The sequence below is a fragment of the Castanea sativa genome, chromosome 6 (assembly GCF_040712315.1).
Source record: "Castanea sativa cultivar Marrone di Chiusa Pesio chromosome 6, ASM4071231v1".
Classification (NCBI taxonomy): Eukaryota; Viridiplantae; Streptophyta; class Magnoliopsida; order Fagales; family Fagaceae; genus Castanea; species Castanea sativa.
In genome coordinates this window covers 59058848-59083274 of record NC_134018.1, presented here as the reverse complement: position 1 = coordinate 59083274, position 24427 = coordinate 59058848, and the positions used below count along the sequence as shown (strand labels likewise).

Here is a 24427-nt window from a genome sequence, read left to right as displayed (position 1 = left end):
TCCTTTACAATTTCTGAACAAACAAAGAAACAGCAAGGCAATGAAGGCATAGACCAAGTTTTTAGTGTTCTGTGAATCTGGTCAAGAATAACAAGGCCTACATAGATTTCTCTTTCTACTTTCATCATCTCTCTCCTACACTTCGGCACATTCATGGATATACAAGTAGAAAATAAAGGAAAATCATGATTTTTTTTTTTTTCCCAAAAATACAAAAAAAAAATCTTTGCAGCGTTTGTATGTGTCTTTCCTAAATTTGCACGAATGGTCCATTTGGTTAAGCGTTTTGAAAGCCTAATATCTTGTAGTTAAAACTCAAAATTTTGTTTCGTAACGAAAACTATTCATAGCTTCTATATAAACATTAGTTTTAAACCAAAAACACACTATTTTGCAACCGTTTATAAAAACCCACCCTAAGTAAAATCTTTGAAACGCAGAGCACATTATTTTATTTGTTGAGAAGATGAAATGCATTAACTTGGTTATATGTTATCTCAAGGAATAGTACTGGAACCACGCATCATGAATCGAAGGTTATTGGTTCAAGTTTTTTTCTCCAGTCTTTTTCAGCTTAATTCCTCTCCGAAAAGAAAAGAATGAAAGGTTAATAAATGAGCTCCACAACTTGGCCTCACTATGCATATATACCACATAAATATTTGAGAAACAATCATTATTCGTATGAAAATCAATTTGATTTGCTTGTTCATGCTTATCACACACATCATTATTAATAATATCATGAAAGCCAATAATAAGTCTTTTTAGTCTGTAGACACATATGCTTCTCATGTGTTCCAAGCCTTCGACAAATACGACTTGCCTCGTCCCTCCCCACCTGAAAATAAAATCGGGTCCGGCTTGTATCCAGTGACCGGTGGACTCGTTATGATACAGACACGTGTCCAGTCTTAAACATGTGTCCGCATCACAATGTGTCTAGTAGCATTGGCCAACGGACACAAGCTTCACCCAATAAAATCACACAAAAAAAACAGGTAAACTGTACAAATCAACAAACTGTACCCACTACACTGAAACACGTATCATCATCATCTATTTGATTGTATCGTAATAAAAATAACCAAAAGCTAATGTAGCCATTTACATGACCAATGGGCTAAACTATGATACTACAACATTAATGAGAAGCAAACTATCAACTATTCCCCAGAAAGAAAGAAAGAAAGAAAAAATCATAGAATCATATTGCAAATCAAGGTATGAACAAAGCATTCCAACCAATCAAACGGTATACACATAGAACAATTTTGGCTGGCTTCCAATTGATGACAATTCTTTTTTAGGATATTCTTCCCCAAAAAATGAAATTCCGACACGTTCGAAACTCCCTGTCATTTTTTTCCCCCAACAAGAAACGTTTCGAAACGTTATGATAATCAGTCATTCATCAAAATCAGAACCCACCAATCACCGCCCTTCTCTCCTCCCCGAACCCGAATCAAAAGAATGAGAAACTCTGTTGCTTTTCATCCTCAAGAAACCGTACAATTTCCTTAACTCCCGACCCGCAACACCACCACCACCACCACCAGCACTGCCACCGCTACCGGTTTCGTTACAAAAAACGCCACCCGTTTCGCCCACTTCTTCAACAAACTTCTTCGACCGCCCGATCTTCCCCGACACCCCAGCATCGCCGTCCGTTTGTTGCAGCGCTGTGATGACCGATTTGATAGCTCTACTGGGTGAGTTCCTATTAGAAATCATCAACTCGCCAATCTCAGCTGGGCTCAAAGTAGCCCCAGTTTGAAAAATCTCCCCAACCTGAGCAAATAGCTTGTGATCTTTAACCCCCAAATAAGTACTCGCCAAAGATTTAAACCCCGAAAAATCGCACAAAGGAAAATGGATATGAACGTCGATGCGACCAGGTCTAAGAACAGCCGGGTCAATGTGCAAATGTTCTTTACTGTTCATCGTGAACACCATCAATCTCTCTTCAGCGACGCACGAGTTCAAAATCCCATCCATGAACTTCATTACCACTGACAAATTCTCGGTCCTCGGTTTCTCCATCAGAAACCGATCAAAATCCTCGATCACAATAATGGAACGACTCGTCGTTGCTAATAACAACGAGTTCAGATCCGAATCTTTCGAGACCTTCGAGACGTCGATGTCGTAAACGTCGTACGACAAGAAGTTAGCCATGGCGGCAACGAAGCTCGATTTTCCTGTCCCAGAAGGACCGTACAAGAGAAAACTTCGCCTCCAAACGCGGCCTAAACGATGGTAATACTGCTTGCCTTTGAGGAATGATTCGAGGTCGGACTTTACCTTGGTTTTCAGATCTTCTTCCATGGTGATGGTTTCGAAAGTCGAAGGATGCGTGAAAGGAACAGATCTCCATTGGTCTTTGCTAACGTTCGTGTACAGCTTCAAATCTCGAGGCTTCAGCTGTTCGATTTCGTCGGACACCGTGTGGATGTGTTGGAGATAAGGTCGGAGGATTCTGCGTTTGTCGGCTTTTCTGAGACTCAAAACGAAACAGTTCTTGGAATTGGTCCATGTTACCTTTGCGCCGAGGAAGTTGTCGTCGATGGTCTGGTTGGGATCGAGGCACAGAACGATGTCGTTCGGCTTCTTGCCCGTGACGAGGTTGGTGAAGTCGGAGTCTTCGAGCGTGGACAAGGAGTTTAGGTAGAGAGAGACTTTTCGATAGAGCTGATTCTCTTGCATGCTCTCGTTGAATTCGGGGACTTTGAGAACTTGCTGTACATGAATAATGTTCTCTATACATCTCCACCGTTTCTTCACCGTGTAAATCAACCCGGTTTTGAACAGAAGCATCCGAATAATCATCACCAGAGCACAAATTATCACAAACCCAACAAGAATTTGAAGAATCATGGTCAAAAGATTGTAGCTTTTTTTTTTTTTCTTCTTGTTTGTTTGGGTTTGTGTTTGTGTTTGATTAAAAAAGAGAACACATTTTTTTTTTGTATTGTTTGAAAACAACAACAAAGAGAGAAAAAGAAAATATATTGAGAAAGGTGAAAGGTGGAGTTTTTAAGAAAACGTGGGGTGTTAAAGATATGGAAATCAATTGTATTTAATAGTGAGAAGGAGTGCACAAATGAGAGAGAGAGAGACGGCTGCTGTTGCCGGCTAAGTGTGGACTGTGGGATAGGTCAGAAAGAGAGAGAGAGAGAGAGAGAGAGAGAGAGAGAGGCAAAGAGGGACTGAGAAAGCTTAGGACTAAGAGGTGGAAGGAGGAGAGGTTTTTGTTGTAGAGTTGTCAGCAGAATGAGTCTCCTCTTTCTATTTCTCCGTCATTGCATTTTGGAGACCTTCCTAGCTGCTTTCCAGCCAGGATTATAATTTGTAATACACTAACGGGGTTTTTATATATTTTTTTTATTAGATTTTTTTATATATGATTTTTTTTTCAAATTATTGTTTTATTAGAAAAGAATTTAACAGAAAATCTGATGTTATTAATTTAAGAAAATTTTTTATGAAAATATAATTTTTTTTTTGTGGAAAAGTTTTTTAGGATGAAATTTAAATTCAATGCATTCGGTGCAATGCATCTATTGAAATGGTGATATGAATTTAAAAGTAGACATGTGTCATTATCTTAACGGTTCAGTGCAACTGAGCAGTAAACCACAAACTTTGAAAAATTATTATTTACACTGGGAGAATTGTTGATGTGGTCATTCCTGACTAATGAAATAATGTCATCTATGTAAATGTATGTGTGACCTTCCTAATTAGCACAAGGAATGAAAAATAAAAAAAATTACTAGATGTTGTTACATTTGTATAAATAACAGCATTTTATTAATTGGAAGATCAGAAAAGGCTACATCAATCGTCTTGCTGGTGGATCTAATAATTTTCCCCAGTCTCACCTTCTTTTTATATATTCCATATAGGTATCATTAAAACATTTTAAGAATAATCTATTAATAAGAGCCGTTTCATAACGTTATTTGTATTTTTAAAAAATATATATGAATAAAAAAATATTTATAAATACGTATAATATTATTTAAAAACTGAAAATTTATTCCAACTGTAACTAAATATTTTGAAAAATCGGTAAATTAAGGTCATATTATTATATTATATAATATATATATATTTTTTATAACAATTATATTATATTATATTTTAGGTTACGACCTATAAAGAGTTATTACGGCCCTGGTTCAGGTTGTATTAATTATCAAATATCATTCATATATATATCCATCATATAATATGCCAGTTTTCCGTATGATTATGATTAATGCCACCTCACCTTTTTTTTATTTTTTATTTTTGGTGGGTGTGCTTTGCAGGCTTGCTGCTCTCAACAGTCAGAATTGTAGTTCAGCTTTTTTTTTTCTGTAATTAATTATTACCTCAAATTCAATCCAGTGCAGTACTATACTGCACTCTATAGGCTAGATGCCATAACAGACGGCCTCTTCTCAGCATTTCTTCTAGTGGGCCCACACATCATTGGCATATCAGCTATGAGTTCCAGCTTCTAAGAAATTGATTTTCGTACATCACATTTCATTTTCAAATTGTGACCATTTGTAATACTAATACTTAGTATATATTATAACAAGATAGTCCTTTTTTACTACTAATAAATAACGGTTGAATTTCAAAGTGATCTTCTTCTAAGATATTTAATTAGCATCCAATTCCAAATAACTAGACTTATCTCTCATAAATTTTTTTTTTTTAATAAGCATCATGTCTAAACGGGATTATAAAAAGAGAGTAGTTTAAGACCATAAATGATTTCACAATTTTTATATGACAGACGATAAGTGGTTAATCATCACTTATACACGAACCTATCACTTATTCTGTATTAATTTCATTTTGTTATGTCACAGTTTTTTTTATAAAGAAACTTGCTATGTTACAGTTGTAGCAAGAAGTTGTAAATATTTTATTATCCTAAACTTTTCCATAAAGAACTCTTCATTATTTATTTTCAAAAGGGTTGATAGAAGGTTGATTTGCACTACAGTGAGTGTTGAGACCTCAAGACATACATTTTTTATGGAAAGTCCTCAAAAGTTTATTGGACACACCTCGGCACATAGTTGACCATTGTTATTTATAGGAACCAATTAACAGATTTTGAGCAATGTTATATACAAACTAATTTTGATTTGTAAGGTTGTTATAAATTCTGATCCTTTCACAATTATTGACGTTATTTTATTATCTACTAATTATAACTTGTAGGGTTGTCTAAGCAACCTGTGGAACCAACCCACCCGCCCTAACCGACCCGATTCGACATTTGTGGCAATTGGTAACAGGTTCTCGCCCACAAAAACTGACTCTGACAAGGCAGTTGGCAAGTCATTGTATAAAAATCCAATTCCAATCAATCCGACTGATTTCCACCATCACAGATCATCGTTTTTCCATCAATATGAGCCTTTCTCTAGTTAGATTTTGTTGAGATATAATGAGATATTGTTGAGATCTTAACATATTTGGCTAGATTTTGTCGAGATCTTGACAAATCCTTCATTATAATTTTGGTACATCATATATATTTTTTTAATATGACAAAATATATAGTTTCGCATGCAGTTTTGGTGTTGGCGTGTGAGTGTATTCTCTTATCTCATCCCCCTTCTCCTATATGTGTGTGTGTGTGTGTGTGTGTTTCTCAAAAAAAAAAAAAAAAAAAAAAAAAAAAATATATATATATATATATATATATATATATATATATATATATATATATAGTTTCATATTCAAACACAATTATAAAGTTATAATCAATGTCTAATTCTAGAATATATAATTCCATATATAAACTTAATCATAATAATAGTCTCTCAATAATGCTTATAATTATCAACTTTCATATATTTCGAGAATAAAAGAAAATAAAAAGAAGATAAAAATTATATGAGCAAGATTTAGGTATGGTACTTAGGTGTTATTCCTTAGGTTCTCCTCTTAAGATTCTGCTATGTGGCTTTTTTCTCATTGATGAAAATGTATTTTTTAAGTTAAGTAGCCACATGACAGAATTTTAAGAGGAGAACTTAAGAAATAATACCTAAGGTACTGTACATAAGTTTTGTCCAAATCATATTATATTATAATTTTATGCGCATTGCATTGTTATTGACTAGTATCTATATACCCCAACAACTGACTAGTATCTATATACAACTAAAGATGTTGATTTTTTATTGACCTCTCAATATTGTGCCACATAAATCTTTGGATGCCTCACAATTAATTTTTTTTTTAGAAGGAGCACTGTAATGCTTTTATTAAGAAAAGTTTCTCTCCACTAGGAAAGTTGGGTTTCCATCTTCTCCTAGGGTCTAGAATAGTCATCCCTTCTCTCGAAGGAGTCTCTGTCCCCCAAGGTAACAGGTTTACCTTGAGGCTTTGTGGTTTTTTCTTTTTTCAAGAGTTTGGGAAACAGATACTAGTTTAGGATGGAAGAACTCACAAAATCTTGGAGCTGTCTAACTCTTTCAGAATGTGAAGGATCAAACATTCCCATAAAGGAGGAATAGGCGGCGATGGAGTTTATTTTAGTAGCAAAATTCTTGACTAAGCGTGCTCTTAACATAGACGCTATAGCTAAAACCCTCACACCTCTTTGGAGATCGACAAATGGTTTCAAAATTAGAAAGGATGGTGATCATGCGGTCTTGTTTACATTTGATGATAAGAGTGAGATGGAGAAAATCCTCATAGCCTAGCCTTGGAGTTTTGACAAACATTTAATGGTGCTGCAATGTTATAATAGGGCAACGGATATGGGAGATATGGAGTTTAATAAGGTGACATTCTAGGTACAACTGCACGATCTCCCAGTCAGATTTCAGACAAGACGAATTGTTGAACAACTGTGTGAAGCTATTGGAACAGTGAATGTAGTGACAGATGAAGCAGAAACAGAGCGAGAAAATTTTATGCGAGTCTGAGTCACAATAGATATATCTCAACCATTATACAGTGACGAGTTATTTCACTTGATAGTGGTATGGAACTGTGGGCGTCTTTCAAATATGAGCGGCTACCTAACCTATGCTACTAGTGTGGATGTATGACACACGATGATCATGACTACGATCTATGGATTGAAGGTGAAGGGAGTCTCTCAATTGAATCTCAGCAATTTGGTCCCTGGATTAAGGCAGCGCCATTTGTGCTGACTCAAAGAAATATGATCAAAGTTCCTATTTTCTTTGCTAGTAAAAAATCTGGTGTGTCGACGACAAACTCCAAATCAGCTAAGAAGCCACTAGTGGTGGTGGTTCATATAGGGAAACCTTCATTGGAGATCATAAGGCCTGGAAAGGAAAGCTTCGAAGTTTCCCATAGTGAAAATATGATCCCAAATTTTCAACAGAAGAATCCGTTGAATTCAAGGTCATTGACTGACAATGGAATTATGGGGGATTTGAATTCAAATCAGAAGGCTTCAGTGGAGAAAAATCTATCAGAAGAGATCTTTGAGGAGGTAATTGGGGAGATCGATAAGGAAATAAATAAATTTGATTCAGTTACCATAGTAATACCCGAATTTGGAGTTGATACAGGTAAGGAAAACTGCATGGAATTCCTAAGCATTAATGACTCATGTGAGCTGAGCCACACAGCATGTGCACCCCACATTCCCTCTTCACCACAAGTTCCACTGTCAGAGCTACTTGCTTCACTTAACAAACATGTGCATGCTGAAGGTACATGGAAGAGGATTACTAGAACAAAGGTGGGATCAGATGTTGTTATGTTCGAAGTAGTGGGGGGAAAAAGAAATGCAGGAAGTATAGCAAGCCAAACTGAGTTACCAAAGAAAAGAAGGGTTTCTCAAGGAGGTTCAACAAAAAACAAGATATTGGTGGAGGCTGGTTACTAGCCCTGCCAAAAGTAATGAGTCTATTATTGTGGAACTGTCGTGGGCTTGAGAACCCACGTACAAAGAATGAGCGTGTTAGATTGATACAGGTAAAAGATTCCTCTGTCGTGTTTATAGCCAAGGCATGGACGGATGAAGCAAGACTAGATCATACTTTGAGTAAGATTAATTTTGACCAGAAGTGGGTGGTCCCAAGGTTGAATAGATTTGGTGGTCTAGTTTTATTCTGGAAAAATTTTATTAAAATTGATGTTTTTGATTCCCACAGGTATTATATTAATACGATCATCAATGGAAATACTAAAAATGCATGGTGATTCACAGGTTTATATGGAGAGCCCGAAACTCACAGGAGGAGTGAAGCATTGAGCAAATTGGGAAGCTTGAATTCTATAATGAACATTCCTTGGCTTTGTGGTGGTGATTTTAACGAAATTGTTCGTCAAGAGGAAAAGTTGGGTGGGGCACCGAAAGACCATAATAAAATGCAATTATTTAGAGATGTGATCAATGAATGTAGCTTCATGGACTTGGGTTATGTGGGTCCTAAATTAACGTGGGCTAAACATTATGATGATGGTCATTCCATAAGAACAAGATTGGATCGGTGCATGGCTACAAATTCTTGGTTTCAAAATTTTCTAGGAACTAGAGTACATCACCTTCGATGCATGTCTTCGGATCATACTCCTCTATTGATCAATTTGTTGGGGCTGACTGAACCTAGGAGGAAGAGATGTTTCAAATTTGAAGAAATGTGGTTATCAAATCCAACTTGTGGTGAAACGGTTGAAGAAGTTTAGAGTAGTACATGGGAGTCGAACCCAAGAATAGTCATTCTGAAAAAAGTGACTAAGTGTGAACAAGAATTAACATGGTGGAACAAACACAACTTTGGGCATGGAGGAGAGAATTAGAGATTAAAAAGAAACAGCTTGCTTTGGCAGAGAATGAAGCTACTGTGAGTGGGAACAATGCTTGGGTTAGAAGTTTAAGAATTGAGATTAACTTGTTGCAAGACCGTGAATCAAGGATGTGGTGTCAGAAATCAAGGGTGTTGTGGCTAAGTAAAGGTGACAATAATACAGCTTTCTTTCATAGCAAGGCTACAAAGAGATTTAGGAAGAATCTGATCAGAGGAATAAGAGATGGTGATGGACCTTGGCTGACCGAACAAGAAGAAATTGGGCATGTGATGGAGAATTATTACAAAGACCTTTTCTCCACCTCCAAGCTGAATCTGGATGTTGCTTTTCTTGAGAAAATTTCATGTATGGTGACTGATGAGATGAATGCTGATTTGGTGAGGGAATTTACAAAATTGGAAGTAAAGGAAGCCTTGAATCAGATGGCACCTCTAAAAGCGCCGGGTCCTGATGGTATGCCACCGTTGTTCTATCAACATTTTTGGTCAATAATGTAGCATGATGTTACTTCAGCCATTCTTTCATGGCTTAATTCAAGTATACTACCCGAACCCATCAACCATACACTCATTACTCTTGTTCCTAAAGTAGCTAATCCTGAACTTGTGTTTGAATTCCGCTCTATTAGTCTTTGTAATGTCCTTTATAAGATATATTCGAAGGTCTTAGCTAATAGGTTGAAGAAATTTTTACCTTCCTTAATTATAGAACATCAATCTGCTTTTGCAAAGGAAAGACTTATTTCAGACAATATTATGGTTGCTTTTGAGACCCTTCATCATATGAAACACCATAATTCAAGAAAGCATGGTTTTATGGCTACTAAATTAGACATGAGTAAAGCCTATGATCGGGTGGAATAGGGCGTATTTGGAGAGGCTTATGGAGAGAATGAGTTTTTGTTCTATATGGATTACTCTTATGATGAGTTGTGTGAGAACGGTGACGTACTCTATCATGGTGAATGGGGAGCCTATTGGAATGATCCACCCTAAAAAATGTATTAGGCAAGGAGACCTCTTATCTCCTTTCCTTTTTCTCCTATGTACGGAAGGACTTCATGCTCTCATTAAACACTCAACGAGGAATGGAGATATTAAGGGTTTTTCCTTGTGTAAATGAGGTCCAAAACTAACCCACTTGTTTTTTGCAGACGATAGCTTGCTTTTTTGCAGGTCAATCTTTGAGGATTGTAATAATGAGTTGAAGTTGTTGGCTGAATATGAGTGTTTGTCAGGGCAAAAAATCAACAAAGATAAGACCGCAATCTTCTTTAGCAAGTCTACCACAGATGAAGCAAAAATAAGTGTAAAGAATCTCTTCCAAATTCAAGAAGTGAAGTCTTATAAGAAATATTTGGGTCTTCCTTCCTTTGTTAGTAAGGGGAAAAAGGCTAGTTTCAATTATATCAAGGAAAGGGTTTAGAGAAAACTTCAAGGGTGGGAGGGTAAATTGCTATCACAAGCCGGGAAAGAGGTCCTCATCAAATCTGTGATCCAAGCTATCCATGCTTATGCTATGGGTTGCTTTAAACTACTTTTGGGGCTTTGTGATGACATTGAGGCAATGATAAAGAAGTTTTGGTGGGGGCAAATGGGAAATAGAAGGAAAATTCATTGGATCCGATGGAGTGAATTGACTAAGTCCAAAATGGTAGGTGGTATGGGCTTTCGTGACTTGGCTCACTTTAATGATGCCCTTTTGGCAAAGCAAGCATGGCGGCTTTTGCATAACAAGGAAACCCTCTTCTTTAATGCCTTCAAGGCTAAGTTCTTCCCTAATTGCTTCCTTTTTGAAGCTAAGGAATCAAGTTCAGGATCCTACGCTTGGAAGAGCATATTACAAGGTCGTGATGTTATCCTAAATGGTGCTTGTTGGAGGGTGGGGAATGGAAAATCAATAAAAAGCTGGCAACACCATTGGCTGCCTAGAAAACATCCGACTAACGAACTCTCCCCTATGGTAGAAATAATGGAAGAAGCCACTGTGGATTACTCGATTGATGAGGGAACTAGAACGTGGAATGCTGAGATGGATGATGGGATTTTTGCATCACAAGGCTGAAGAAATAAAAAATATTCCTTTGGCTAGAGAAGCTACTGAAGACTCTCTGTACTGGCCTTGGGAGCATGATGGGAGGTTTAGCTGCAAATTGAGGTACCGTTTTTTAAAGGAGGATGAAGATGTTCTTTAGGTGGCAGAGCAACCAGACCATGAGAAAGGCCTTTGGAAGAAGATTTGGGCTCTTGAATGCCCAAATAAAGTAAGGAACCTGATATGGAGAGCTTGCCGCAACTCAGATCCTTTGAAATGCAACCTACTACGTCGAACAATTATTGCAGAGTAGCTATGTGATCGTTGCAAGGAAGATAATGAAGATGTTGTGCACGCGGTTTGGAGTTGTAAAGAATTGGATGGCGTTTGGGGGATGAACGATATATGGAGTTTTCGAAACCAACAAAGACTTACTAGCTTCAACGAGCTCATGGCATAGGTGTTTCAACATCAATGGAACCCGGACTTGTTTGCTTTCACCATATGGTCAATATATATGTTTAATTGATTTTAAACTCTGTATAATTCCTTATAGAATCTTCTATTTTTATGTATTTCATTAGAATGTTGCTACATTATATTCTCATTAAATAGTTGAAAAAATATTTAATATAATAATAAAATCAATATAAATACAATATCAATTAATAAATTTCATAATTATCTATTTCATATATAATATTAATAATTATCACTATGCAGTTTGGCATGATCAAGGAAGGGGTAGGCCATGACCCCCTTGACTTTTCAAAAATCCTTTCTCCCTCTTGTATTTTTGGTATAAAAAAATAGACATAAATTTCAATAATGGCCCACCTAGACTTTTCCTAAAAACATGTAATGCATTCATATAGTTCACATAACGAACAACTCGTTGTGCGAATGGTGTTTAAGTGACAAGGAAAGCCCATTACATGCATTGTGGTCATGCAATGAACTCAGCTCGGTGTGGTCTTCATCTAAGTGGAGCTTTCGCCAAAACACATTCATCGCAAACTTAAAGGAGCTTCAGTCATGGATACTAAATAATCAAGGCAAATCGGAGCTATTTGCGATGATAACATAGGGAATATGGCATCAGTGAAATCAGGTTCAAAACCACAAACCTTGCTGCACCTCGAACCAGCTCGCATCGCAGGCGAAAGAGAAATTGGTTGAATTCCTCGTTGTACTCCCACCTACACCACCAGTAGTACTGAGACCAATGGTGAAATGGAAGCCACCATACGCAAGTTGTTTCAAAATATACTTCGATGGAGCAATCTTTAGGAATGAAAATAGAAGTGGCATAGGAGTTGTTGTTCGAGACCACACAGGCTCCATCATAGCGTCACTAGCTCAGCTTATATCCCTAGCACTTCAACCAATTGAAATTGAGGCAGTTGCAACAGCACAGGCTTTGGAGTTTGGATAGGAAATAGGCATAAGTGAAGTGGTAAGGTTCTTAAAGGCGATTTCGAGTTGATTATTGAGTCCTTAAAGGTGGGGGCAATACAATTGCTTCAGTGGAGCCTCTAATTCAGGAAGCCATTGTTTTTTTTTAGTTTCTACACAAAATTGCTATACTCTCATTGCAAAAGAGACGACAATAAATTAGTACATAGTCTAGCTAGATATTAGATAAAAGTTTCTAACTATGTGGTATGGATGGAGGAAGTCCCCCATCCTTTATTATCTGTAGCTCGACATGATTTAGCCAATATGGCCAACCAAGTTCAATAAAGTTTCAAGTTCATTCTCAAAAAAAGAAAATATAGTAGACTAATGCATTTTTTATTCTCTCCAATTGCTCTTATGTCATATTTAGCTCATTAAATTAAAATTTAATTTAATGTATACCATACATAATTTAATTATGTTTTATATTTATTAAATCGAGTTGTATATTTTTAGACATGTCAATCCTTATTTATTTATTTATTTTTGCAAAGATGTAAATACTTATTTGATTGAAATATTTTTTTTTAGGTAAGAAAATATCATCTGTTAAATCAAAACTACAAACATTCCATGTGTATGTGTGTATGTGTTATTCTTCGGATTTATTTATTTTTATTATATATTTAGCTTGGCCCCCCCCTGAAAAATATTTCTAGCTCCACCACTGGTCGTGATGGTATTGGTCACTTGCTTCACAAGTACAAGTTCTTATGGAGTGGGAGGGGGAGAGGAGGGGAATAAGGACTAAGATTTAAGTCTTTAAAATGAAGCTTTACACTCATATGACCCATTTGGATTGAGCGGGGGAGGGAGGACGAATAGAGTAGAGTTAGCTAAAAATAGGTTAATCTTGTGCCAACTATACTCCCCCTCCCTTCCCCTCAATCCAAACGGACCAAGATTAGGATAGAAGATTATGTTTGAAAAAAAAAAAATACAACTAGCAAAATATATTTGAGGAACTTTCATAAGCATTGCATAGGTTATTGACTAATTTATAGTTTATAATATAATATATATAACTAGAACTTTAAACTTTTTATTGATCTTATCTAATATCGACTTAACACATCAACTTTTGAAAGCTCACATTTTTTTTTTCACGTTATTGTTCTAATATATATTTTTAATTGATTTTAAATTCTACAAAGTTTTCCTATAAAATCTTCTACACTTATACAATTACATTCTATATTAGAATATTTTTACAAATAATTAATTCAATATATGAATACAATTATAAAAATTTATTATTAGTAACAATTATAATCCCTTATTCTCGCGGGCTTGAGCTCAATGGAGAGAGTGTTACTATAGTCGCATTTAAGTTAAAAATACCAACTCTAATCACACTTTCACCCATTTTTTTCTTTCAAAAAATAAAATAAATGACCATTATAATTTTCAAATTATATATTTAAAAAAAAATTAAGATTACTAAACCATTTTATTGAATTTTATCGGATTGCACGCTTACTAACTGGTTAAAAAGGATCTTTGTGATGTTAACACTTCTTTATGTTTAAAAATTGTAACATTTAAGTTTGAAAATACTTTGTTCAATTATCAAATTATAATATTATATATATATATTATGACACTGACAGCTCAAAGGAAACCCTTGAATGCTTGATTCATGATAGTAGATGGGTTTGGCCACCAGTCAGGTCAAATCCACTTGTACTTTTATTTTTTGAAAATAAATCCACTTGTACTTACTCATAGATAGTAGGCTTTCTGAGATAATACTTACTGATAATACAAAGGATACTTGAGAATGCTACTGGGAGAACGGGCAAAAATGACACAATAGTACTCTCAATCTACTATTGTTTTAAAAATATAGAGTCTATTTAGTAACGTCATTCTAGTATTTGTATTTTTTGAAATTATGTATAGGTAAAAAATTTTGTAAAAATACGTGCAATTTTATTTAAATAACTAAAAACTTTTGCTTGAAATGCTATACCAAACAGCCACATTTAATTTACTAGCTATTGGATACTTGAATTTGGAGGACTCAAGTTTTTTTATTGCACTCGAGTTCCATCAAATATTTTTTGGCAAATTTGAATACTATTTTTTCAAAGAGTTTGAGTCAATGGAACTCGAGTTCCTCAAACTCAGGTACCCAAAAAGTGGTAAATTTTTACATATTTTTGAAACAATGGTAAATTTAATTAATATATATTTTGATAAACAATGGTATTTGACCATTTTGGCAGGAAGAAGGGATCAAATTGTGTTAATATATGGCAAAAGAGCTCGCGGTTTTCCATATTCATCTTAATATTTTTCATGGCACTCGAGTTCTATAAAAAATTTTGGCAAATTTAAAGGCTATTTTTTTCAAAAAATTTGAGTTAATGGAACTCAAGTTCCTCAAACTTGAGTATCCAAAAGTGGTAAATTTTTACATATTTTTGAAATAGCGGTAAATTAATATATATTTTGATAATCAGTGGTATTTGATCATTTTGGCAAGAAGAAGGAATCAAATTGTGTTAATACATGGTAAAAGAGCTGGTTTTCATATTCATCTTAATTTTCAAGAATGCATTCATTACCTGCTAAACTAAATCAAGTACAAGTTGGTCACTAGAGACAGGATAGTCAGTTGGAGGTTTTTATTTTTGATAAGTAGTTAGTCAAGTGGAGTTACTTGGTTTTTTTTTTAGAAATGATATGTTCACAATATTTTTACAACAAATTCTAAGTGGTAGGATGTTATTGGTTGTTATTGTTGGGGCAAAAAAGTAATCTTAGTGTTAGGTTCAAATTTGAACCAATAACAACTAACCACTTATGATTTGTTGTAAAAATATTGTGGACGTAACACCTTTTTTTTTTTTAATGTGTTTTTCGTAGAAGAAAACTTCAAACAAGAGATCGTCTTTATTTAAAGTGTTTTTTTACTCTAAGGTTGTGGGGGAGATAGTTTTTACTTTTATTTTTTATTATTTTAAGCGTTTATTTGACATACACATTGATGTGTGAGAGGTTAAGCTTGGGTTTAGTTTTTTTTTAAAATTATTTTTTCTTATAAATAAAAAATAAATCAACTTATAATGTCTACTTTACAATAATTATTTTTTTATCATCATATCAAGATACTAATTGTTTTTCGTTATTTAGTTTATTGTGTAAAATTACAATCCCACCTTAAAAAATGTAATGCTTTAAAATACTGTTTTAAAAATAAAAATAAGTTCATCCAAAGGAATGCTAGATGGAGATAGTTTTGGGAAGACTATATGAGTAAGTTGGCTTGCTACTATTTTATTACCATATTTTTATGGTAATAAAATTGTGAAGGTTATTATTTCCATTTTTTGTTGCTTTTTGATGGAGTCTTAAGGACTCTATGGGTTCTATTTCTAAGTCAATTGTTAAAAAAGGAGGGTTGTTGTTGTAGTCCTTGTTTTGTTTAAAATAATAAGTCATTGTGGCCTTGTGGGTGAGTGATTAATAATAATTAGGCCTTATTCTTTTGTCCTTTTGTGTCTCTTTATCCTGCTGGTGCAGGTTGTTTAATTTTTGGAATGGATTTGCTTATTTATCAAAGAAAAAAAAGCCTCAACAAGTTGCTTGAGTCCAACCTAAAAAACTTGAAATTGATATGGGATATTGACTAATTGTAACCTCTGAATATCCCTTTATTTTCCCCTCTAAACTTAGCAACAATCAAACAAACAATCAACTAATAAACTTTAAACAACAGGTTTCTTGCAGGAATTTTCTTCATGTAGGCGGTCGAACCATATTGTTAATTGTTACTTGGTAGACTGCCTAAACATTTGAACGGCTTAAAACTTAGGAGCTAAATTAAGCTATAAAAGATGGTTCTTCAAATTTTCAAGTCATTGCGTGTGCATGGCGCGTAATTCTAAACTGAATCAGTCATAGTCACAGAGCACATATGGGCTTCACAGTCATGAATGAGCTTTTACAGTTGAACAAGCAAATCAAATGGTATACTTTTCAAAATTCTCTTGAAGAGGACAATTGGCCCAATATCATAAACTTTCTATTTCTTGGCTTATCTTCACATTTTCTATGACATACTCCATTACACAACCTTACTTTAATTGTTCATGTGCCAGGTTAATTAGTCTTTGCAGAATCTTTGACCCTAAACGAGAAACAAATGACCAAAAAGAAAAAAGGGGGAGATATGTAGTTGGATTTTTCATATTTTTCTCAATACTTTTTAGAAGTCTTAAAATGTTTATATATAGTCTCTTTTTGGTGTGACCTAAAAAAGTTTTCAAACACAAACCATCGTATCGACCCAAAACCGGTGCCTTCCAGCTACCATCAACAACACAGACGACCACTATGCAAGAGAGAGGAGGGAAGGTGGGAGGGTTGCTTCAAAACTCGTAAAATATTTTACCGGGTATTTTTTCGAAAAACATTTTACAAGTTTAACTATATTTTACAAGCAAACAAACATCCAACGACGTGGAAAATACTTTTCTAATATTAAAAAATTGAGTAAAGCTAATAAAGACCCTTTTGAGAAAAATGATGATTTTGTAAAAGGCTAACGAAACTGCATCCCCAACCAGCAGACACGCACAAAAGTGATGAGACAAGTTCCCAACATCTTTGTTCCTACGGCACTTCAAGATGGTGGTAAAGATAATGAATATGTATAATATATTCTCTGTCTAACTACGAAATGTCAACCTCTTTGAAACTTTTTACACACGGATTTTACACGTTAAATTGTGGTTTATGAACTTTACCTAGGTGTCTATGCTAAATACAGACACAATGATTTTTTTTTTGATAGATACAAACACTAGTTAAGAAGCGTGACGCATTAGACCCCTATGGAGTTCCACAAATCCCCAACAAACACCTCCCCCTCCCCCCAAATAATTAGAATTAGTATACTTTTATATTTTATAAAAGGACTGTAACAAATAATAATGTTTTTTGATTCTTTCATTTAATATTATAGTGCCTTTGAATCCAAATTAAATTGAGTCATATTCTATAATCATAATCAATAGTCACAAGATTCCAAAAGAAGAAAAATCATGACGACACCAACCATCACCACCCCATTCTCCAATTTTGGCATTCACACACACGTTCTCTACATTGAGGAGTTCTAGGACATTAATGGAATCAATGTCAACTTGGATTTGGGTTTTCCCCCCAATTTATTGAGTTGAACTTGAAAGCAAATACAAATCTTCTGTCATAAATTTTTGTGATATACTTTAACTTTCATTAATTATGATTTGTCATATATTTATTTGATTTTCTTTTAAAATTCAAAAAAAGTAAAAAAATAAAAATCAATCACATGGCATACTTTGATTAGAATACAAATCTTTTATATCATTTTTTTGTGTACCACTCTATATTCTACTAATCACTACTTGTCATGTTTTGATTTTGCTTTCCTTATAAAATAATTAAAATTTAAAATGAAAAACAATCATATACATAGTAGTAATAATTGGTAGAATATAGAGTGGTACACAAAAAGTGATATAGAAGATTTATATTCCTATGATTAATAGAGTATAAAGTAGAATGCAAAAAATAATGCAAAAGATTTTGTATTTGTTGAAAGCCATAAAGATTGATTCTAAGGACAATAATTTGGTTAATGTGTGAAACGAATATGGCATGTATGGATGTAGAATGATGGTGGCACCTAAAGGAGGAGGGGTGGGGTCAAAAGGAAAAGATTAAGTGAGGTTGGGTCTAAACCTATAATGGTTGGAGAACGATGGAAATGGTGACAATTTTTTTTGTTTAAGATGGGGAATTGGTGGGAATAGTAGGGGTGGTCTCTTTGATTTTATTTTATTTTAGTTTTGAGTTGAGAAACAAATACACACGTGTGCACCCACACAAGAGAGAAGGAATAGGGTTCTAAAGAATTTATTTGTTTATTTACTAATTCTAGGTTATTTTGGTGTATTTTAACTTCAAACAAACACACACATGCTATGATGTTGTTGATGACCATTTTGAGACCCAATAGCAGGAAAAACCCAATAATATGGGCAGGGAAGAGTTAGTGGATGGTTAAAAGAACCGTTAAGCTTGGATGACAGGAGCAGTGGTTCATAAGCCCATAAAATACATAAATGGGCCTTAAGAAAAGCAAATGGGCCAAAAAGAGCCCAGAAAGAGAAGCAGAAAACTCATGGGCATTATGTGACGTAGCAAAGTAAGAATGGGTTACGGCAGACCCAAAGTAATGAAGTAAGAAAGTAATGGGCTGATGAGAATCACATGAGCTCCTAGGATGAGGAATAAGGTAATTGGGCCAGGGAGGCCCAAGAGAGTTGGTAAGAGCCCATGGGTATACAGAATTAGAAAACGGGCCAAGGATGTCCAAGGAAAACAAATGGGCCAAGGATGCTCAAGAAGAGAGAAATGGGACAAGGGAGCCCACAAGCAATGAAACGGGTCAAGAAAAGCCCAAAGTAGCATGAGTATAATACCAATGACCGTATTAAGTCATTGGGAGAAGAATAGGCAGCAGGCTCAAAGAGGCCCAGCAGGCATGAGTCAAATAACACCGCAACAGGGACAACAAAGTAGTATGGTAGAAAATGGTAGCAAGACTACGGAAGGAGCAAAAGAGTAGGCCAAGGGAGGAAAAAGCCTACCATCAAGCAAGACCCAGTCCCTGAGGGGAGCAGGTCATAAAGAATGGGAAGTCAAAAAATAGTTCACGCCATAAGATGTCGAGGATGAGCGGCAGAATGCATGGACGAGCCTCCAGGTCATGGCAAACGCATGAGCAGTAGACAAATTTTGGACAGAAGCAAAGCATGCGCAAAGCCCAGACACCACTAGTCTGTACCCAGTCAATACAAGAGGAGTGGGTCATGAGTCAGAGGTAAGAGAGGGTATCGTTTGGAGGTGGGGAGAGGGGAGAGCCTATTCTGGGGTTCCTGCTCAGGTTCTTTTGGGAGAAATGTCCTGCTCAGATGACATACCACTCAAAAGAAGTAAGAGTGAGTTGGAACCATTAGTTGCATGCCAAGAGGGATAGGAAGAGAGAACACCCACATTGTGGCAGATAAGAATGCCACGGTGAGAAAGCAAACAAAATAATCTTCTTTGTTTAGTGGTGGGGAGTGGCATAGCTAGCACATGTAAGTGGTGGTGGCTGGACAACTAACAAACCAGTGGTGGTCAGTAAGGACACTCAGATTAGAAAAAAGTAGTTAAATGCTAAAATGGTAAAAACTAGTCACGACAAACAGTATACAAAGGACCCTTGCGGTGCACAGTAGGGGCGACGACAATAGCAACCACTTGGAGAGAATCACAACATTGTTAGATGAGTAAACACTGAGAAAAGGAAAAGAGGAGAAAAAGAAATTAGAAATAAGGAAAAACGGAGAAAACAGAGAGCATAAAATGGTAGGCATGCACCAATAGGCTAATTCATTCTCTCCCTCTAAAGGTCTGCCCTCTGTAAGGAGAAAAGAAAATTCATTTTGGGCATAAGCCATTTAGGTTCATTCTCTCAGAGTGGGTAATTTCCACAGCAGGATCATCCTGTGAACTTACCCAAATTGAGGAAGTGGTTTCTCTTATTGGCCTCACCCCATAGCACAATTAAACGTGCCAAACTGATCTTACGTTCTTCAATATTTCTCACTTATTGTCATCTTGTCTTTGTAATCTAGCTAAAAAAAAATGTGTTTTCTTTCTTCGTTCTGACTAAGGATTTTTTTGCTTGTCTTGCCTTAACAGTAACTCATTTATTCCCTTATTATTTTATCATATTTGTCTACCGTGGCTCCTTTGTAGCAACTGCATCTGCCGTGGGCACATGATTGAAGTTTCAATAGACGAGGCATAGTGTTTGCGCACCAGCCAGTTTAGGGTGAGTCACAACTGAACCGGTCTCAATTCTTCTATCCAGAACACTCGGGCCATGATATGGCAAGAGACAGTTTAGCCCAAAATCACAAAAAAAGGCCCACCACAGATGTTATTCATTGAAAGAAAATTGCTTTGACATTTAGTATAGGTTCAATCATAGATAATTTCAAAAACATAAAAAAATCAAGTTCTTATTTCATAAATGACTACATTGTAATATATTAAGAAACAATAATTTTGCGTCTTTATTATTATTTTTTGACGGTCTGTTAATACTAAATGGATGCTTATTTGGAATTTCATAATAATTTTATTTTCATTTTTGTTTATACTTCGGCCTCCTTAACTCCAAATTTTAGCTCTGTCTCTCCCAAAAAACTTCCTAAAACTTTAGTGGTGCAATGTAGAGGACCCTATCAACGACATATGGGGATGGTGGGTGGTCGTTGCCATTCTTGTGATTTTTTTTTTTAAATTATTATTTTTAAGTTGTAACAAAGAATGTGATTATGTTATCAATTTATTTGAACACATAACGCTGTATTATTGATTGATTGGAACTAAGAATGTGATTATGTTATCAATTTATTTGAACACATGAAGCTGTATTTTTTTTTTTTGAGAAATAATTACAATATGCTGCTAACCCCGCAACTCGAACCCTTTCCCCCCTAAACCCTCAAGCACTTTGTGCATGTGGAGGTGCCAATTCAGCTACAAGGCGTTTGGCATGACGCTGTATTATTGATTGGAAGGATTACTAGACATTATCGATGTGGTCCTCATCCAGTATATTGAATAATTTTTATGTTTCCTTCTTTATATATATGTGTGTGTGTGTGTGTGTGTGTGGGGGGGTGTGTTTCACACACATGGTTGATTTTTGTTTAATGTTGCTTTCCCTCGGTCCCTTGAAAAAAAAAAAAAAAAAAAAAGACATGACTAGACATTCAATGGTCTTAATTCTAAGCCATATTCCAATTTTATTTCTGGAAGTATAATTTGACAGCAAAATCCTAAAAAGCATGAGAAGTACATAAAACAAAAATGTCAATGATCGAATTTGATGAGTTGCAATCTGTATGATATTTTTGCCATTGATTCTTAAGATTTCATTGACGCATCTGTCCTTTAGCCAAATTGTGGAGGCAGCTGTGAATTGAATAGGATCCACCAAAAATACGTAATTCGCAAATGAACCACAAAATTAGCTAACAAATTAAGCGGTGTCAAAAGCTTAGAAGCCAAGCTGTGACTGTGAATCAGATGTGTGATGTTGTGGAGCAGCCAAATGTACAAGTTGCTCGAAAGTCCGATCAGATCAGATGGGCCACAATCCACATCCACATCTTGACGTGTGCAATCCACCACATTGTTTTAGTGGTTTTCGTGTGCCTTCTGTGGGCCACAATTCCTTTTTGGATTGAGATTCCCCTCATGACAATAATACTTTTTTTCAATGGTTGAGTTCAAAAGTTAAAAAATTTTAATTTTTGATTTCAACCGTTAGATCAAGAAAGTTAAAATTGTAAAAAAGTGAATAGTTAAAAAAAAAAGTTAAAAAGTTTGAAAAAGTTGAAATTTTTGTGCGATGGATTGATTTCAATCCTTCCTTTTATGCTGTCTAGCATTTCTTTTGCAGTGTTTGGATGTCAATGCTAAAATATTTTCTAATGCTTGGATGCTTTAGACACAACTGTATTAAGTGCATTCACATTTAAACAGATTTTTGTTTCCTAATTTAGAATAAAAATGTTAATTTTTCTATTTTAAGTTTTTAACTAATGATTTTTCAATTCACTTAGCCATGAATTTTACTTTGAAGGGGACAATGAAGAATATCGTATTAGCTTTTATTAGTTTTCTTTTAGGCCCACACTTACTACTAACATCATTTTTTTATTTTTTACCTATAACTAACTATTAGTTACAATAACAGATGATTTTTTTTGTTTTGAATTTATAGACTTTCTCAAAAAAAGAAAAAAGAAAAGTGTTTCAATTAACTTGGAAGTATTTACAATACTGCAAAAATTTTGTAAGAAATTTTTTTATCAATGTAATTCTTATTAATACACAAAATACTAATAAAACTAAATGACCAATTGATCAGTTTAAGTTCATTTTTTTGCCATTGAGTTTCTCCTATTCCTTTAAACAGTTATAGGTCCATAGCATTCATAGAAATAAAACATAAGTATATAATAAAGCTAGACTACATGTCAAGAACAAATAATATTAATAGAAATTGAATACAACAAAATAACTGTTAGCAAGCATAAAATAAATTGAATCTAGATTCAACCAAATTAGATTACTATAGTGAAAAAATAAATTTAAGATCACTTTTGCACCTCTCAAATATATATAAATTTAACTTAATTAGAAAAACACAAACCATAATCATAAGATTAGTAATTAAAGATTGAACTATAATAGAAATGAAAAGGCAAAACAAAAATTGTGGACCTCTCAAAATTCACATAGCTTCTTAATATAAAACTCTTTGTTAAGGAAGATATATATATATATATATATTTTTTTTTTCTTAGGATATGCTTTGTTAAGGAAGAGTTTTAATGAAGTGAAATTGAAGAGAATTTGAGAGTACTAAGTGATTAAAAGTTTTTGGGTTACTAGAAGGTAAAAACTATAAAGTATTTTGGAAAAAACTCAACCAAAGAAGCTAGTAAAAATATGGGTGGTTGACATGTTAAAAGGGAGATGGAGAAAAACTAATGGACAAAAGATGAAAATGCATATAAAAGAACTAAGGAGCAAAGACAAGTTGGGGGAAGGGGGGCAGGCAAATCTTGCATTGGGGTGGCCAGTTCATGAAAAGACTAAATTGGGGCATTAGTTTACTTAATGCCCCTATATTTCGGCCTTATAATAAATAAAAAAACAGTTATTATCAAGCAGACACCATAGATAAGAATTCAGTTGCAAAACACTTCTCAAAACACTGTTTGGTAATTGTGTTGAGCTAATAGTTTTCCTGAGGTTTTGGGTAACATTCTTTCCAAAAAGAAAAAAAAAAAACTTCCACAAACTAGTCCTTAGCTAGGCCAACTCTAATTAGCAGTTAAGCACCACCAATAGATTCCATCCCAGTTGCATTTCTGCCATCACCTTGTTTATCATTCGACATGAGAAACTGTAGTTTTGACATTAAAGTCTTGTTAGAAATATCGAGAAAAGCACATAAAAAATTCACTTCCTTTTATCATTTAGTTCAATCGAGTCCCCAACAGTACTCAGTGAAATGCAATTGTACATGGCTCGAGTACTGCTAAAGACGTTTTCTTTTTTTCCACAACTTGTCAAAATGATAGTCGGATTTGAGGGCAGCTTGACATGACCTAGATTTGGCACATTCTTTAAATATTCGAAAGCTCATCATAGAGTTAAGTGGACACGCTTATTACTAATCTGGTTTTAGCTCACCTTTGTTGTGTTTAAAAAAAAAATTGATCACCGCAGATCAATCTTACAACTATGTGAGTAGGTCCATCTCCAATATACTAGTCGAGAAAGAAATTATTGTGCAGATTTCTTGACATAGACAAGAAATAGTAGGAGTGAGTATTTTTGTGTTGTACTTAGATCCTCCACAAAGATCCTCCTTTTGTGCGGATTTGTTGTAGACCAAATATTGACGGCTGCTTGGGTGTTACGTACCTTAGAAGTTGGATTGTAGACAGTGTATTACTTGTTTAAAATAAATTAAATAACTTGTTTAAGACTTTTAAGTGATAAATTGTGTTTTGTGTTTGAGGTGCATTTTTTTTTTTTTTTTTCAGAGTTTCAATCAATGACGTCCGCTCTGGAATAACTCTTTATTATTAAACCAAAACACTAATCAATTTTTAATATAGATATGAATTAAATTTTAAAGCTCTTATTCAACTATTAGAGACTTTTCTAACTGATTGAGTTAACTAAAACTCACATAAATTGTGATTTATTTTCACATAAAATTATTATTAGCGTCAATTTTATTATGCATTAATCATGTAACTGGTCACATCAATCATGGCAAAGATTTCATTGTCCCTAAACCATAATGGGCTCAATTTTTCTAATTATAGCGTGGCTCATGGGCCGTTACACGGCCCTTCAACGTGGCTGTATCATTATGTTAATTATTACAATTATTAGAAGCATCAACACAACTATAATTCATCCTTTTTTTGAAGTAACTATAAGTCATCCTTAAATGAACAAAACTTAATGATTAGCCCAT

The 24427-nt window shown here is 34.7% G+C and overlaps 2 protein-coding genes across 2 annotated transcripts; one reads left to right on the top strand and one right to left on the bottom strand.

The window, feature by feature from the left end:
• Positions 1-1033: 1033 nt before the first annotated feature.
• Positions 1034-3340, bottom strand: LOC142640862 (AAA-ATPase At2g46620). Its single transcript, XM_075815166.1, has one exon. The coding sequence runs from the start codon at positions 2875-2877 to the stop codon at positions 1435-1437; it is 1443 nt and encodes a 480-aa protein (XP_075671281.1). The 5' UTR covers positions 2878-3340; the 3' UTR covers positions 1034-1434.
• Positions 3341-10329: 6989 nt separating this feature from the next.
• LOC142640279 (putative mitochondrial protein AtMg00310) lies at positions 10330-10875 on the top strand. Its single transcript, XM_075814347.1, has one exon. The coding sequence runs from the start codon at positions 10330-10332 to the stop codon at positions 10873-10875; it is 546 nt and encodes a 181-aa protein (XP_075670462.1).
• Positions 10876-24427: the final 13552 nt, after the last annotated feature.